General features: G+C 38.2%; 1 protein-coding gene across 4 annotated transcripts in view; it reads left to right on the forward strand.

The window, feature by feature from the left end:
- Positions 1 to 16,498, forward strand: part of map4k3a (mitogen-activated protein kinase kinase kinase kinase 3a) — a 295,830-nt gene extending 279,332 nt beyond the window's left edge. For all 4 annotated transcript variants that reach the window (XM_059986423.1, XM_059986424.1, XM_059986425.1 and 1 more), the window contains 7 exons: positions 4,866 to 4,969; positions 8,730 to 8,901; positions 9,651 to 9,719; positions 11,771 to 11,863; positions 12,955 to 13,025; positions 13,477 to 13,532; positions 14,845 to 16,498. In XM_059986423.1, the coding sequence (XP_059842406.1) occupies positions 4,866 to 4,969; positions 8,730 to 8,901; positions 9,651 to 9,719; positions 11,771 to 11,863; positions 12,955 to 13,025; positions 13,477 to 13,532; positions 14,845 to 14,932 (653 nt within the window). In that variant the 3' untranslated portion in view covers positions 14,933 to 16,498. The remainder of the gene's footprint in view (positions 1 to 4,865; positions 4,970 to 8,729; positions 8,902 to 9,650; positions 9,720 to 11,770; positions 11,864 to 12,954; positions 13,026 to 13,476; positions 13,533 to 14,844) is intronic.
- Positions 16,499 to 17,097: the final 599 nt, after the last annotated feature.

The raw sequence follows: 17,097 nt of genomic DNA on the forward strand, positions 1-17,097 counted from the left end.
GAGCTTCTTATCTGAAAATGGTCTCAGCACAACATTGGCTATGTTGACGTGTAGCTGCTCTGGTTTAAGTTATCCTGTAAAAAGAATCAGTTCACTAAACTGTTCACAAAATGGCACTGCAAGGACAGTCTCACAAAATGGCAATGGCAAGCACAAAGACTCTTGGTTCTTTCAGTTACTACAACCCTTGCCCTATTACTATTCACTGATTAGTAGATTATAGTACTTTCTGACCAACAGTTTCCTGCTTTAGCCCCGCCTCCCCTTTGTTTCCTGGTTTAGCCCCGCCTCCCCGTTTCCCGGTTTAGCCCCGCCTGCCTTTTGATTCCTGGTTTAACCCCACCCCCTTTGTTTCCTGGTTTAGCCCTGCTTCCCCTTTGTTTCCTGGTTTAGCCCTGCTTCCCCTTTGTTTCCTTGTTTAGCCCCGCTTCCCCTTTGTTTCCTTGTTTAGTCCCGCTCCCCTTTGTTTCCTTGTTTAGCCCCGCTTCCCCTTTGTTTCCTGGTTTAACCCCGCCTGCCCTTTGTTTCCTTGTTTAGCCCCGCCTGCCCTTTGTTTCCTTGTTTAGCCCCACTTCCCCTTTGTTTCCTTGTTTAGCCCCGCTTCCCCTTTGTATCCTGGTTTAACCCCGCCTGCCCTTTGTTTCCTTGTTTAGCCCCGCCTGCCCTTTGTTTCCTTGTTTAGCCCCGCCTGCCCTTTGTTTCCTTGTTTAGCCCCGCTTCCCCTTTGTTTCCTGGTTTAACCCCGCCTGCCCTTTGTTTCCTTGTTTAGCCCCGCCTGCCCTTTGTTTCCTTGTTTAGCCCCACTTCCCCTTTGTTTCCTTGTTTAGCCCCGCTTCCCCTTTGTATCCTGGTTTAACCCCGCCTGCCCTTTGTTTCCTTGTTTAGCCCCGCCTGCCCTTTGTTTCCTTGTTTAGCCCCGCCTGCCCTTTGTTTCCTTGATTAGCCCCGCTTCCCCTTTGTTTCCTTGATTAGCCCCGCTTCCCCTTTGTTTCCTTGTTTAGCCCAGCTTCCCCTTTGTTTCCTTGTTTAGCCCCGCTTCCCCTTTGTATCCTGATTTAACCCCACCCCCTTTGTTTCCTGGTTTAGCCCCACCCCTTTTGTTTCCTGGTTTAATCCCGCTTCCCCTTTGTTTCCTGGTTTAGCCCCACCCCCTTTGTTTCCTGGTTTAACCCCACCCCCTTTGTTTCCTGGTTTAACCCCACCCCCTTTGTTTCCTGGTTTAACCCCACCCCTTTTGTTTCCTGGTTTAGCCCCGCTTCCCCTTTGTTTCCTTGTTTAGTCCCACCCCTTTTATTTCCTGGTTTAGCTCAGCTTCCCCTTTGTATCCTGGTTTAACCTCACCCCTTTTGTTTCCTGGTTTAGCCCCGCTTCCCCTTTGTTTCCTGGTTTAGCCCAGCTTCCCCTTTGTTTCCTTGTTTAGCCCCGCTTCCCCTTTATAACCTGGTTTAACCCCATCCCTTTTGTTTCCTGGTTTAGCCACGCCTGCCCTTTGTTTCCTGGTTTAGCCACGCCTGCCCTTTGTTTCCTGGTTTAGCCCCGCCTGCTCTTTGTTTCCTGCTTTAGCCCCGCCCCCTGTGTTTCCTGCTTTAGCCCCGTCCCCTTTGTTTCCTGGTTTAGCCCAGCTTCCCCTTTGTTTCCTGGTTTAGCCCTGCCTGCCATCTTGAGTCATCTAATAAAGTAGCAGAATCCCTTTCCTATAGCATTTTACTCCGAAGTCTTCTGGATCTTTGTCCTAAATATTTATTGATCTTATTGGACAAATATGTCTGAATACTGATTCCAGAGACAGGACCCCCAAGGCTGTTTTGCTTACTGTTGATATGTGAGAATGTTGGGGAGTTCCTCTATGTGGCTCCTTGAAGTGTGGGTACATGCAATGGCGTGTGCTTTTGTGGGACGTGGGCAGGAGACACTGAGTACGTCCGGTTTTCCAGTTCCTAAGTTCATTTAAACACCCTCTAACATGTCACTTGGATGAAATCATTTATATTGTTTAAATTTTAAAGATTGCATGTTAGACTGATGGTCACTTGACTAAAGCATCATGGTTTAATCGTGTGCTGAGACATTAAACTTGCTTTCAGATGTAAACACTTCAGTTGATGTGTTTATCAGGAATGACATTTAGTACAGGGGAAATTGCGTTCACTGAATAGTACAGCTCAAATTCTATTTCATCAGGTTCACTTTAAATTTAAAGTAACAGATGCTGTGACTACTTGTCTGAGGTTATTTTTCTTCTCTGCTAGTTTTCTCCACTTTTTTTATTTAAAGATGCTGATTATTCCAAATAGCTGACTGCCAGTTAGTTATTGCATATAACTGGTAATTAAATGTCAATAGTTTGGGAACAGAGTCAAATCCCATTATACTTTAACCTGCCAATCACAACTGGCATTTTTAAGAATTTATCATCCCCACCATTGTCCATGGGTTGGAGACTATTTTAACAGAAATTAACGTTTCTCTTTGGAGGAGCAAAAATGGGGAATCAGCTGTGGAGATACACCACGGTACCAGGCCTTTCTGGCCCAACAAGACTGCACTGCCCCGTTACACCCATATGACTAATTAACCTACTTACACGTGTGTCTCAGCAATGTGGAAGGAAACTAGAGCACCCAGAGGAAACCCACCAATTTATAGGGAGAAGGCAGCAACGGGAATTGAACGTGGCTTGCTTGTGTTGTGGTAGTGCTACACTAACCACTGCACTACCATGCTGCTCTCCTCAATCTCTGCTTCAGCTGCTATTTACTGAACCATCAGGGAAAATTGGGATGTTCTTCTTTGTCATTTATCTACACCTATCCCAATCACTTCTACCAAAGGGAACAATGAGAATTATCCACAGGATGAATCTCTAAACAATTCCAGAATTTCTTGAAGTAATATTTATCATTGCACTTCAAGGTTCAAGCACATACAGTAACTTGAAAATGTATTCAGCCCTCACAACTATTCTCACGCTTTACTGTCACGTTTTCTAAATTTAAAATCTATTGAAGTGGATTTTTGAGCTATTGCACAAAACATTTTGCCTCAAGTCAAATCAAAAGAAAAGTACTAAAACCTCAGTAATTTACTAAAAATTAGAAACCAAAATTGTGAGGCTGAATAAGTTCTCATCTTCTTTGTAAACAGATGCAATACTGCAATCATCTTACCACTCACCCAGTTTGCTGATGTAGAAAATTGGAGGATCACCTGTTTTCAATGAATTTATAAGAATAAGGTCCAACAGTATGGTAGATTTTCATCAGACCAAAGCAAAATGAAGAGAAAAGAGCATTCAAGGCAAGTGAGGGAAATGATCATAAAGAAGCAGAGATCTAGGGAAGAGTACAAGACCATCTCACTGGCACTGAACTCATCGTAAAAACAAAAATGGAAAAAATATGAAACTTTAGCCACACTGCCTTGGTCAGGCCATCCCCCCCCCAAACTTAGTCGTAGGCACTTGTAAAAGAGGCCTGTATGAGGCCAACCATCACTGAATGAGCTGCAGAAGTCAGCAGCTGCAACTGGAGATGAAGTTCAAGGCTCCGCAATTTCTAAGGCCTTACAGATAAAGGATATTTATGAAACAATGACAAGGAAGAAGCACTGGCTTAAAAAAATGGTATATCCTTGCCAGTAAAGATTTTGCAAAGCATCACTTAGAAGATATTGTAAAGATGTGGAAAAAGGTCTTGTGGTCAGATGAAACTAAAGTGGAACTTTTTGGCTTCAACACTAAGTGGTATGTGTGGTGTTAGTCTAATACTGCACATCAACCAGGTAACACCATCCCTGCTGTGAAGTATGGCAGAGGGAGCATCATGCTAAAGAGTGCTTTTCAGCATCAGGGATTGAAAATCTGGTCAGGATTGATGGGAAGAAGAATGCTCCCAAACACAGAGAGATCCTGGATAAAAACATGCTAGCTTCTGCCAGAAAGCTGGGGAGGAAGGTTGTCTTTCAGCAGGACAATGACTCAAAGCATGCTAACAGAGCAGCATGGAGTCGCTTCTGATGAAAAAAATTAATACCTTTGAGTTGCCCAGTCAGAGTCCTGACCTTAACACAGTCAAGCATCTCTGGCAGATTGCTGTCTACCACCCACTCCCCAACTAACCTAGCACAGCTTGAGCAAGGAGGAAGGGACAAATACTGCTCCATCACATTGTGCAAAGCTAATAGAGACCTATCCGAAACACCCAACTGTTCTTCCGGTGACCACTTGGGTTTGCTGTGGGTGTGCAGGTTTCTTCCCACATACCAAAACATAGTGGTTGGTAGGTTAATTGGTGGTTGTAAATTGTCCCATTTTTAAGCTAGAGTTGCTGGTGGCATGGCTCAAGGGCCCATTCTGTGCTGTATCTCAATAAATAAATAAAGACTACTGGTTGTACTAGGTGTGAGAGGTGTTCAACTAAGTACTGAGAACAGGAGTATGAATAGTTTTCAACTGCTGACATTTATGTTTTTTTCCATTTTTAATTTTTCATGCTTTACAAGTTTCCGTTTATTGTGCTCCACTGTGAATAAAGGAGCGTGTGATTCACAAATAAAAATTCTCAGTTAAATTGATCAAAATCCTTGGCTGTAATAGTCATTTATGTGAACAAAGGCTGAATACTTTTGCAAAGCACTATCAATGAAGATTTTACAAGAATTTTGCATATTCATTATTTTGCTTTACTGAAATCTTAACTAATTTCTTCATGAAGGGTATCTATATATTCTTCTATTAAAATCTTTATAGAAGTAGTATTTGATGCCTTAACCAAGGTGGTAATAAAATGATGCAACTTTTTATAATGTTGATTGGTTAGTGCAGTAAATTGTGTACAGAAATTGAGAAATGCAGTTATTTGTTACAGTGAGGAATCCTTACACAGGACACAAGTATCTCTGTGGTGCATTGCAATCCAGCATCGTTTTATTGGAATGGGTTGAGCAGATGCAGAAGTTCATGTTGATCAAAGTAAGTGGCACAGATTACAAGTTCTGCAGCTCACATTGCTCATCTAGTCTAAGCTCTGTTTCCTGTCAGATGCAACTGAAACTTACCTGGGGACTACAATATAAGAGATCTAACAACTATTAAATGGGTTTTTGCTTTGATGGATATTATAGGACCATAAGACATTGGAGCAGAATTTGGCCATTTGGCCCATCAAGTCTGCTATGCTATTCTATCATGGCTGATTTTATTATCCCTCTCAACTCCATTCTTCTGTCTTCTCCCCATAACCTTACCAAGCAACAATCTGTACTGTGAAACTTTTTTTGCATAAACCAAATAATTCTGAACTTGAAGCTGTCTCCAGGGAGTCTGTTTTTCACTGTTTAATAATCTTGTATGCAATAGAAATAGTTCGTTAAAGATTATTGTTACTGAAAAAACTGACCTTTTTTCCCTTTGGTGTAGTACTGTGCCACAGCTAATAGTACTGCCGTCTCACTGCACCAGTGATCAAGGTTCAATCCTGACCACTGTTCCCTCGAAGCTGCGTGGCCGTGGAGTAACTGAAATGGTCCCACGTGCATAGCCTTTGATGCTTCGCAGCTGGAATTTTCTTCCATGTAATGTTAATATAATTTTGAAATCTGTTAATACAACTGAAATACCCTGTAATTAATTGTGTTAATGAATATAATTCATAAATGTTCTAAATAATAAACGTACCACAACCTTTACTGTGAAGCATTTTAGAGCTTCAATATATTTACATTGTCAGTGTTTCAAGTTACAACACTATTACAACTTGTAGCAAACATAGAATGGAAGTCAGGAGCTCATTGTTAATAAACTGCCGGCCCGCTAAACATCAACTCCATCTCGTCAAAACATTCCACTTCTGCCATTTTGCCTGTCAGTTGTTTTGACTGCCTGACATCATTCACTTGTGTTGTGAGTTCTGGTTTGTGTTTGATATGAAAAGCTCTATATTCTGACTTTTTTGGTAAGTAATTTTTCAAAAAAGTCATAATCTAAGTTGAATCAAAGGTATGTAATTTTTCAGTTTTCATTCTAAATATTCATAGTATGCATACTACAAGGAAAAGTACCATGCAGTTTTCATGCTGTTAAAATTTCCTGCTCAGAGCAACAGTTGGTATGCAAAGCTATAAAAAAAATTAAAGGGAACGTCGATCCTGACCTTGGGTGCCTACTGTATGGGGTTTGCACATTCTCCCAGTGTCTGTATGAGTTTCCCCTCTCTCCCCAAATCAGTAGAGGCTGCCTGTAAATTGCCTTGTGTTTATGGGGAGGAGAGTTGATGAGACCTGTGGGAAAGAACAGGTTACAGAGAAAGGCAGTAGGGAATGGAATTGCTCTGTGAGCCAGAATAGACTTGATGGGCTGAAGAAATATGGAAATGCAGTGGATTCCGGTTAATTGGGATATATCGGGACGAGTACATTTTAGATCAGTTAAGCAGCTGCTCCAATTAGCCAAAGTTTCATGGAAATCGTTTTTTAAAAAAGGCATAAGGAAGGCAAACTGAGTAGTAAATTATATATTTAAATGAAATACAGAGCAAATTAAATTAAAAAAAACACAAAATGCTGGCGGAACTCAGCAGGCCAGACAGCATCTATGGGAGGAGGTAGTGACGACGTTTCGGGCTGAAACCCTTCATCAGGAGTGAAGTAACATGGGATGGTCGGGGGGGGGGGAGATAAGAAGTGGGGGGAGGGATGAAGTAGAGAGCTGGGAATTGATAGGCTGGAGGGAAATGGGCTAGGGGGAAGGTGGAGAATTATGGGAAATAAAAGAGAAAGAAAGGTAGGGCTGGGGGGGGGATTGTAGTGGGGGGGGAAATATATATTACAGTATAGAACTGTATTAGTTCCTAATAATTATTGACAGAGGAATTCATCCATTGTACGCAATGAACAAAATTAGTGCAGATGCCTAGTGTAGATAATGGACTGCCTTCATACAATGCTATTGACAATTCCATACTCTAAATCTTTTTCATTGTAACATTCAAAATGATTGTTGATACCTTCAAATTCATATTTTTGTATCTCATTGCTTATTTTTCGACAACAGTAAATGATAAAAATCACTGCTTTTTGAACACAAACATGCACTTCACGTTATTTTAAAACTTTGCTCTAAGCACAATGTAGCATCTGATAACCACACAAGTGAATGAAACTAATGTGGGTTAGAACCTTTTTGGCTACATTCTCCTGCCCCAAATAAATGGGATAGTGTCCCAAATAACAAAAGGAATCCTGGATACTTTCTCAATTCATTTTTGTTCTTTCAGAGTGTTACCAAAAAAGAGGCTGTCCTGATTAACAGATGGCCCAATTAACCCGAAACCACAATAGATACTCCATGATGTAAAAGGACCCTCTTGGCTCTCGACCTGGTTGTGAGAAAAGCAGGCAAAATGGCAAATTATCACCGAAGATTAAGTCTTGTGTACCGAGTAGAGTTGTTACGTTGTTCATACTAATTTTTTTTTAACAACTTGATCTCCATTATCGGTTGGCACACAATAGATGAAAACCACATACTTATTAATGAATGTTGTTCTTCGGATATGAAATGTTAAAAGAGGGAAATTAATGACAGGCGTGGATGGTCAGAATTTTATGGAACAGTGATGACCACTCTGGGTTGGGGCCGAGTGGATGTGTGTGCTAAAGATTGAGAGTGGCTATGATTGCTGGGCCATGCTGGAGGAAAAGGCTACTGTTGGGCCTTTCTGTATTGGGGTGAACCTACCTTTTCTCGTCTGTAGTTAGTTTATATGCAGATGAATATCTGTATTACCGAAAAAGCTAACCTAAGCACTCGAAGCACTCAGTAGGCCCAGTTGCAACCATGTTGAGTGAAATGGAGCCAGTGTTTTAGGCTGGCTATTTCATCACAAAATTGAAAATCTGGAAATATTAAAAAAAAGTTTGGTGAAACGCTTCAACAGTTAACAAACATATTTTGTATTTTCCTTACATCCCATTTTTAAGTCTGCTTTGATTTAACTTAAACTTTCATGCCTCAATTACACTTACCAGAAATGGACAGTTTCTAAAGGCTATACTCAAATATAAGCAGGTTTTTTAATTATCTTGAACTGATCTTGTTTGATTAGCTTAGAAGGGGTATAAATTATTAATGTTAATCAACCAGAAGATTCAAACAAGAGGATATGATTTGAGAGTTAAGGGGTAAAAGTTTAAGGGTAGCACGAGGGGGAATTTCTTTACTTAGAGAGTGGTAGCTGTGTGGAATGAGCTTCCAGTAGAAGTAGTAGAGGCAGGTTCGGTATTGTCATTTAAAGTAAAATTGGATGGGTATATGGACAGGAAAGGAATGGAGGGTTATAGGCTGAGTGCGGGTCACTGGAACTAGGTGAGCGTAAGCGTCGGCACAGACTAGAAGGGACGAGATGGCCTGTTTCTGTGCTGTAAATGTTGTATGGTTATATATGGTTATAGTATTAATCAAAGGAGTTTAAGTTAATGCTATAAAATGAGTTTAAGTTAATGCTAAAATTATTTAGAAAAATAAATCACTCATGAAAGGAAATAGAAGCTAATTGCAAAAGTAAGTGCTTTGTGTATTGTAATGTCTGGATCAAAAGATATTCTGCATGAAAACTCCTTTCACCAAAATATCAATTTATTGCAGTCTTAGTACCCTCAATTATAAGGCAATATGTATTGTACAAAGCCTTGAACTTTGGGGGAAAAATGTATTTTCTCTGTTTTTACCCTAGAATGTTGACTTTCCTCTTCCAAATCCTTTGAAAGTCTTTGAATTGCTGGTGGTTCCAGAACAAGAGTACCCATTATTATGTGTTGCTGTCAGTAAAGGAACAGAACTTAATCAAGTTGTGCGATTTGAAACTGTCAATCCAAACTCAACTTCGTCCTGGTTTACAGAAACAGGTATGTCAGCTCTGGAAATTACCAGCCAAAGTTCAGCTAATACTCAGGGTTTAAAAGACATTGGAAGGATTTTCTTTGTCATTTTTGGCAGAGCGTTGGACCAGATTGCCCTCCATTACATTTGTCTGGAGTTGCACATGGTTTATTTTCCTGAGGTTATGTTCATTTTGATTTTGTAAAGAAAAGTGTAGTTTTCTAAATCACTGTGCAGAATAAAAACAACTATGCTCAGAAGCCATTGGAATGAGGAAAACTTGTGAACTTAATTCTACATGGGCCCACCAAGTTTTTATTTATTAAAAAATGGATGGAATTGAAGTATTAAAGTTATTGATTAAATAAATTATTAGCTGCTTCATTTTCCTTCTTTCTTTATAGGAGTTAAGGAATTTCACTTAGATATACTGTATTTTTTCTATTAAAGATTCAAAATTGACATTTGAAAGTTTATTTTTGTGGCTTATCCTATTTAAACTGTAACTTAATGTATCACACACAATGTACTATATATTGTCTGTTTACTGCTTAATGTAGTATGTGGTTGTTTAATTCAATTAATAGTACAATCAAAATGGTAATTATTTTAAAAAATAACATCGCTCATGAAAGGAAATACAAACTTTAAAGGTCAGAGACATCCAGTAAAGCTGGGTGATACCATCATTAGTCTGTTTCGGGGAAAATAAACGCTTAAAGAACCTCTGTAAATAAAATGTCTATGTATAATTCTTTGATATTATTTTTCACAGATACGCCACAGGCAAATGTCATCCATGTCACTCAGCTTGAAAGAGATACAATAATAGTCTGCATGGACCGTAAGTTTCCAAAGCAAAATAGTTTTACATTTATTTCTTAACTTTGTTCTGAACCCATTTACTGTATTAAAAACTGTCAAAATTTTTGAGTGAATTGGTACCGCAGGCCTAAAAGCTTGAATGGTCTGTGTGATTCTGTGATGAAGTGTCATGTTAGCAATCATTCCCCAACAAGTAACTTTTAAACTATCCTCAGTGTCCCATGCTATGCTTGCTCTGAGTTCCAGCCAGATTGTTCCATTAATGCTGCTTCATATTTGTATCATATTTGTATCAGCTAAGATGCAAGCCCTTAACTAGAAATCTTTCACCCAATTAGCCTGAGATATGGAGGAACATGGAAATGCCCTGCCCCAGCCCATCAAGTCTTGTGCTGACCCATCAAGAACCCATTTATATTCAACCAATCTCAGTTTATTCTAATCAACACCACACAGATTTTATCACTCACCGAGAGACCGGAGGCAATTCACTGTGATCATTTAATCTGCCAACCCACACATTTCTGAAATGTTGGAGGAAACTCATGTGGTCACAGAAAATGAGAAGACTCCAGGCAGGCTGTACCTGAGATCAGAATTGAAGCAAATCATTGGAGTTTAGAGCCAACAGTTCTAGTAGCCACACCATTGTGCTACTAGATGAGGGGTTGAAGAGCTCTGCAATGTAAACTTCGCTTTCCACTTTTTAACCTTAAAGATTTTGAATTTTGTTTTAAACCACAGTTGGAGTATTGTGTTCAATTCTGGTCACCTCATTATAAGAAGGATGTGGAAGCTATGAAGAGGGTGCAGAGGAGATTTACCAGGATGTTGCCTGGTTTGGAGAACAAGTCATATGAAGCAAGGTTAGCAGAGCTGGGACTTTTCTCTTTGGAGCGTAGAAGAATGAGAGGGGGCTTGATAGAGCTCTACAAGATTATGAGAGGCATAGATAGGGTGGATAGTCAGTACCTGTTTCCCAGGGCACCAATAGCAAACACCAGAGGGCATATGTACAAAATTAAGGGAGGGAAGTCTAGGGGAGACATCGGGGTAAGTATTATACACAGAGGGTTGTGAGTGCCTGGAATGACTTGCCATGGATGATGGTGGAGGCTAAAACATTAGGGGTGTTTAAGAGCCTCTTGGACAGGCACATGGATGAAAGAAAAATAGAGGGTTATGGGGTAGTCTGGGTTTAGTACTTTTTTTTAAGGATTATATGGGTCGGCACAACATGGAGGGCTGAAGTGTACTGTGCTGTGGTGTTCTATGGTTCTAAATCCTCAACTCTCCCATGAATGTTCCTTGAAAATCTGATACTTCAAAGCAGGCAATTATTTTGGGACATAATATTTCAAGAAACATTCATTTTGAGCTTCTTCCAAGGATAATAATCTTGTGTATATTAGATGCAAAAATGTAACATTTAAATAAATAGTTTTATTAATATGACATTTTCAAAGATACTGTTTCTTGAAAGGACTTAAAATGTAGTGCTAGGTTAAGCTTGGAAATCATCTACTAGGGAATTTTTGTTGAACCCATAGTAATGGCCAAAAAAATATTCAAGTTTCCCATGCCTTCTGACAGACTAGACATTGTGAAAGACAACCACATCTGATATTTGAATACAGGCATCAGTATGCATGACATAATTAATTTTACTGTACTTAACAGATGAACCAGAGATAATCTTCAACATTTCTTTTCCTAGAACTTGCCTTTCATTTACTAGAGACCATAACATTAACAAATAGATGGAATATTGATGTATTGTTGATTTGAACAATAGCCACATAATCTTAGTTTTGATATTATAAAATGTAGTGGAGATCAGACAAATCCTGACTTCAGCCTGTGATGCTTTGAACATAATTTTAAAAGGAATTTTAATTCTGTGGGTGAACTGTCAACTTTTGTAAATATCTCCTCTGAGTTAATTGGCAGGAATAAGATTTTACAGGTACTCAGAATACTTAAAGGACTTGTTTTTAATAGTAATTACCTTGGGAAGTATAAATTATTTTATTCAGATTCTTATGCTATTCTATTATTTCAATATTGTAGGATGTTTAAAGATTGTAAATCTTCGAGGTAGATTGAAATCCAGCAGAAAACTGTCTTCAGAGCTAACATTTACTTTTCAAATTGAGTCTATAGGTAAGAAATTCTGGTTAATCCTTTGTGAGAATAATGATTACAGTGAAACAATGTGGATAAGTACATGTGTGATTTTTGTTTTATTTATCGCTAATTAAGCACATTTATCATGCTGGATTGATGAATTATTTTAACCAAAAGGCATTATATTAGAGCTATTTACCTATTTTGTTCAATCATTTTTGATATGAATGTTTTCGGTATTGAGCACCAAACAGACTAACTGTGAAATACAATTTTCATGTCCACCAAAAGCATGCCCTTAAAATCAATCTTGTGCACAGGGAAAATTAACAACTCCTTCCAGATCCCCTTTATTCCTATTCATTATGACTTCTGAAATCCACCTGCCATCCATCTGCTGAAATTATGTTGATCAGTCTGCATTCAACAGTTTAGTTATTCTGTTACTGATGGAACAATTAGAACAAAATCTGAACTATGTACTCTATATTCAGTAGCTACAGCTTTTCATTGTGTTTGGCAATTCCTCCTTTTGAAAACTTCTATTCAGAGTAAAAGCAAATGAAAGCGAGGATGAAGCGAAGGCCCATGAAGAGTTTTAGTTTTGTAGTCATCCCAGAGCAAGCCCTTTTAATTTTTTAATTTTATGAAGTGAAAGTGCTACCGATAGATAGATGCATATATATATATATATAATTTTCTCTTCTCATATTCTCTCTCTCTCTTTTTATATATAGAGAGAGAGAGAGAGAGAATATGAGAATATTCTTTATAGTAATATGTATCACATGCCTTCTTTGACATACGGTCTGCACATTGATTGGGTTAGCTTATCTGTTCCCACTGCTGATTGGTTGAGATGGTCAATGATATGGTATACGGATTACCGGTCATGCAGTGAGGGAAAGGAGTGAATCCGTCATTTAGTCAAAAATTTTCTGAATGTGAAATAGGTTGAATTATTTTTTTCAAACTGCATTTCTGTTTAACTTAACATCGCAGATCATCCTTTTCAATCCTTAAGAATGTATTTTTGTTGAATTCTATTACTTACGTTTTACATTTAGACTGGTTTTGACAAACTAGAATTGGGCAAAGAAATAATTTGTCATTTCTCCCTTGGTTAGTTTGCTTACAGGATAGTGTGCTTGCTTTCTGGAAACATGGCATGCAGGGAAGAAGTTTTAAGTCAAATGAGGTAATGAAAAAGCATTCTGACTTTTGTACTTTGCCCTGCTCTTGGGGGAAAAAAACCTGGCAAAATGGAAGTGTAATCTAGTACAGCATTTTACTGTTCAGTTAACATCGTTAAACTTTATGGACTCTTCTGTAACTACCATGGATTCCCAATCAGCTTTGAATAACACTTTTACTGGTTATGTTTATGTCTTGGTACATTTTAACCAGATGGGGCAATAAAATAATATTATCACGTGTTTACATTTGTTATCTCACCCAATATTTTGTTATATTAGATCATTACTCAGTACATTCTCAGAATAATACTTTGTACCTAAAGAATGATGGATTAATCGGACATCAACTAGAGTTTGTTAACTACTACTAATAGGTAGTAAGATATGTTTTGTGTAGACAGAGATCTAGTTAATATGTTGCAAGTGTTAATGTTGGATTTTCTTTTTCCACAGATAACACAAGAAATCTGTGATAATACAAGAATCTTCAAACTTCTAGGCTCTGACAGGTGAGCGGTATACTAACAATGTTTGATAATGCAACAGAAACATTTTTTGCTCTGTATTTCAAAATTATGTATGTGTACATTACATTGAATCCTCTCAGCAGATAAATAATTTTGGGCAAAGTATTAAAGAAACACAACATTTTAAATAAAATGTGAGTTTCTCTGCATTGTCAGATGGTAAAGAAAGCCTCAGATGAAAGTTAAACTGGGTTATAGTTTAATATTATCATTTTATATCATATAAGCATATCATAATATATAATTTTATATTTTGATATAGAGCAGTTATGATGTAGGAATATGCATATTCAGATGTGTAGTTGAGCAGAATTAAAATATAATAATGCAGCAGACAGGGATCTGAGGTGGATTCATATCAGTGTCTCTCTCACTTTCATTCTCACTCTCTCTCACGCCCACTCTGTGTCACCTCCCCCCTCTCTGTCGGGTTCTCCCCCCCACAGCCACTCTCGCCCTCACCCTCTCCATCGCACCCTCTCCCTTGCTCTCCCTCACTCTCGAACCTTCTCCCTCACTCTCGCGCCCTCTCCCTCATGCTCTTGCCTTGCACCCGCTTCCTCATGCGCTCTCACTCTCCCTCGCGCTCTCTCACTCTCACACCCTCTCCCTCATGCTCTCTTGCTCTCGCACCCTCTCCCTCTCTCTGTCACTCTTTCTCTCTCTCTCGCTCTCTCTCACACTCTCTGTCTCTGTCTCGCTTGCTCTCACTGTTGCTCTCGCTCACTTGCTCTCTGTCACTCTCGCTGTCTTTCACGGTCGCTCTCTTCCTGTCACTCGCTCTTTCTGTCTCTCCCTCTGTCACCCCCTCTCTTCCCCTCCCCCTCTCCATCACTCTCTCCCTCTCCCTCTCTATCTCTCACTCTCTCTCTCCATGCATATATATAGTTAGTGTATTATTTTAATAATAATTAAATTGATCAGTATTTTTCTACCTATACTGTAAAAGATCGTCTAACAGACAAGGTTGATGTCTGATTAAACCTGGAACAGTACAGATAGTTCTGTCTTCACTCCTTACATGGCTTTTCATGAGTTGCTGGATAGCAAATATTAAGAATATTTCTATTTCCCATTTTGTCTTCTGGCTCCTGCATGTTGAGTTTTCGGATATCCTGATTATTACTGTTGTGCTCTGTGAACTCGGTATTGCAGGAGGAACACGTCTGTTAAACTTGGGAACCAAGGGCAAGCCACGAGGAAGTTGTACTGTTTTTGTAAATAAAGTTTGACTTGGATGTTGATTCAATAACAAAATAAGTTTAATAAACTATGCTTTGTATTTCCTTTGTAGAGTTGTGGTGCTGGAAAGTAGACCGACAGACAACCCGACTGCCAATAGTAACTTGTACATCTTGGCTGGCCATGAAAACAGCTATTAATTAGTGTCAGATTTTTGCATGAGAGTGCACAAAAGAAATTTCAGGACTGGTTTCTTTCGCATTGAAGAATGTTTGAGAATGATCAGAAGTCACAATACTGTCTATGTCATAGACAATAAAGAAATCAATAGTGTATTTATTGTGGCATCAAACGTGGGGGACATTAAATGCCACAGCCACCTTAATTTCAAAATGCTACACAAGTGCTTGGTTTACCATATGTAATCTATGTACATAAAAGTGTAGTTTTCCAGTGTCTTCATCTTGTTGAAGCTGCACAGATTAATGTAGATAGTAGTGCATATGATGTACAGTTAAGTATCTTTACTGTACAGATGTGGAAAGGTTTGCATGATGCAAAACTTAATTTGGGTACTGCTTTTAAGGAATTATTTGGGTTTTCCTTTATTCTGTTGAGATTAGTAAATATTTTGCAGCAAGAAATGAGCAGTATACCCATGTAATCATCTGACTAACACTGTATTTTAAAGTGTAATTTAGACATGATTTGGAATAATCTTGAAGGTTGTAATCCAAACTTTTCATTTGTTTGCTTGTTGATTTTAACAGATTTCTTGCAAGTACACTGGTATTCAGTTTGCACAGTAATGCTGAGAAAATGTGATGTATTTTATTCATGTAGTTACCTAGTGATATGTGGAGCATCCATTTGGATTTAATTGTCCTATTTTCAAGCGCAGCAGAAAAGTGCCACTGTTTAATGGCTGTTGATGTCTTTTATATTATCATATTTTAAACATACAAAGAAATTTGGATTGAGTTAGCAAACATTTACTATCCCGGTAACATCTGTATTTTACAGAGCAACAATTAAATACAGAAATTTTTTTTCTGCTCTGCTCTGAAGTCATGTGGCCTATTTTAGCATGACTTCAAAAGCAAATACAACTTATCTTTTGTATATGGGAAAATAAAAACAGTTTTAAAAAAAAAAAGCTTAAACTTAACCATGGTACCAACATACAAAATCTTTAGAAAGTCTTGTTCATAAAATTATTCAAACTTTTAATGTAACACTATACCACTACATTAATATCATCCACTTATACATGTTCAGCTGCCAATAATTTTTGTAATTAAACAAAGACTTAACTTTTCTAAATGGTAGGGGTTTGAAACATCCACTTTCAGTTTGTTAATTGAAACTGTTCCTTGTATAAGCCTCATTTTGCCAAATCGACATGCATTCATCAGCATTTTTCCCCAAACTCTTTTATGCTCCTTTACACACAACAAAAATTAGTTAAGTGTTTCTACCTCATGTAGATACTATTTTTGTGGGAAACACTCAGCACTAAAGCATTATTGGTATTAGAGATTTTCTTCTGACTCAGTCAGTTTGAAGTGTCTAATATTTGTATAAATTATCAACATAGTTGCACAGTTAGTCATGTTACGTTTTTATACATTTCCATGTTTTCATTTGATCATGGTCATTGGGAACAAAAGTTATGATTTGTATTGATTAGCCAAATTACTGATAAGATTCTATTGTTTCTGGTTATGTACATATTGTAAAATAAATTTGAAGGGTTTACATTGAAAGGGTACACCTAAGTTTTTTTTTTCAAAGTACATTGGCTGAAATAGTTTATCTATTTGTTACCTTTTGCTTTGCTCGTGACTAAATTGCAGCCCTAAATTGGATCAAAAAGCATTTCCGTACTGATTGCCATGCAATATATTAAGAATTAATCAAAACTGCCAACCAAGATTATTTATATAGTGCGTGTCTTTGTGCACTTACAGTACTTGCCTATTTAACACAGTGTCAAATCACCAGAGTGGTGATAATCAGAGGGCAATGAAAACATAAAGAACCATGTTTTAAAGTCAGTTCTGTAGATTAGATTTTAACTCTGAATTATGCAATCTACTTTCTTTTGAATGAATGGCATTTCTGCATTAAGCTGTAACCAGAAGGAATGCAAACAGTGCAGTGGATATTTGCAAGTTCCAACTACAACAAACATACTATTTTGCTACGTTGGATTGTGCATGGAAAATATGATCATGAACTACTTTATTTTGAAGAATACACATACTCCCTGGGTAACAGAATTATTGATATTCCTTGGGCCACTTGTGGCTCCACATTAGGTTTCTCTACTGGCTGCTACCTGTCCCCAGAGACTGCAAATTAA

The sequence above is a fragment of the Hypanus sabinus genome, chromosome 12, assembly GCF_030144855.1.
Source record: "Hypanus sabinus isolate sHypSab1 chromosome 12, sHypSab1.hap1, whole genome shotgun sequence".
Classification (NCBI taxonomy): domain Eukaryota; kingdom Metazoa; phylum Chordata; class Chondrichthyes; order Myliobatiformes; family Dasyatidae; genus Hypanus; species Hypanus sabinus.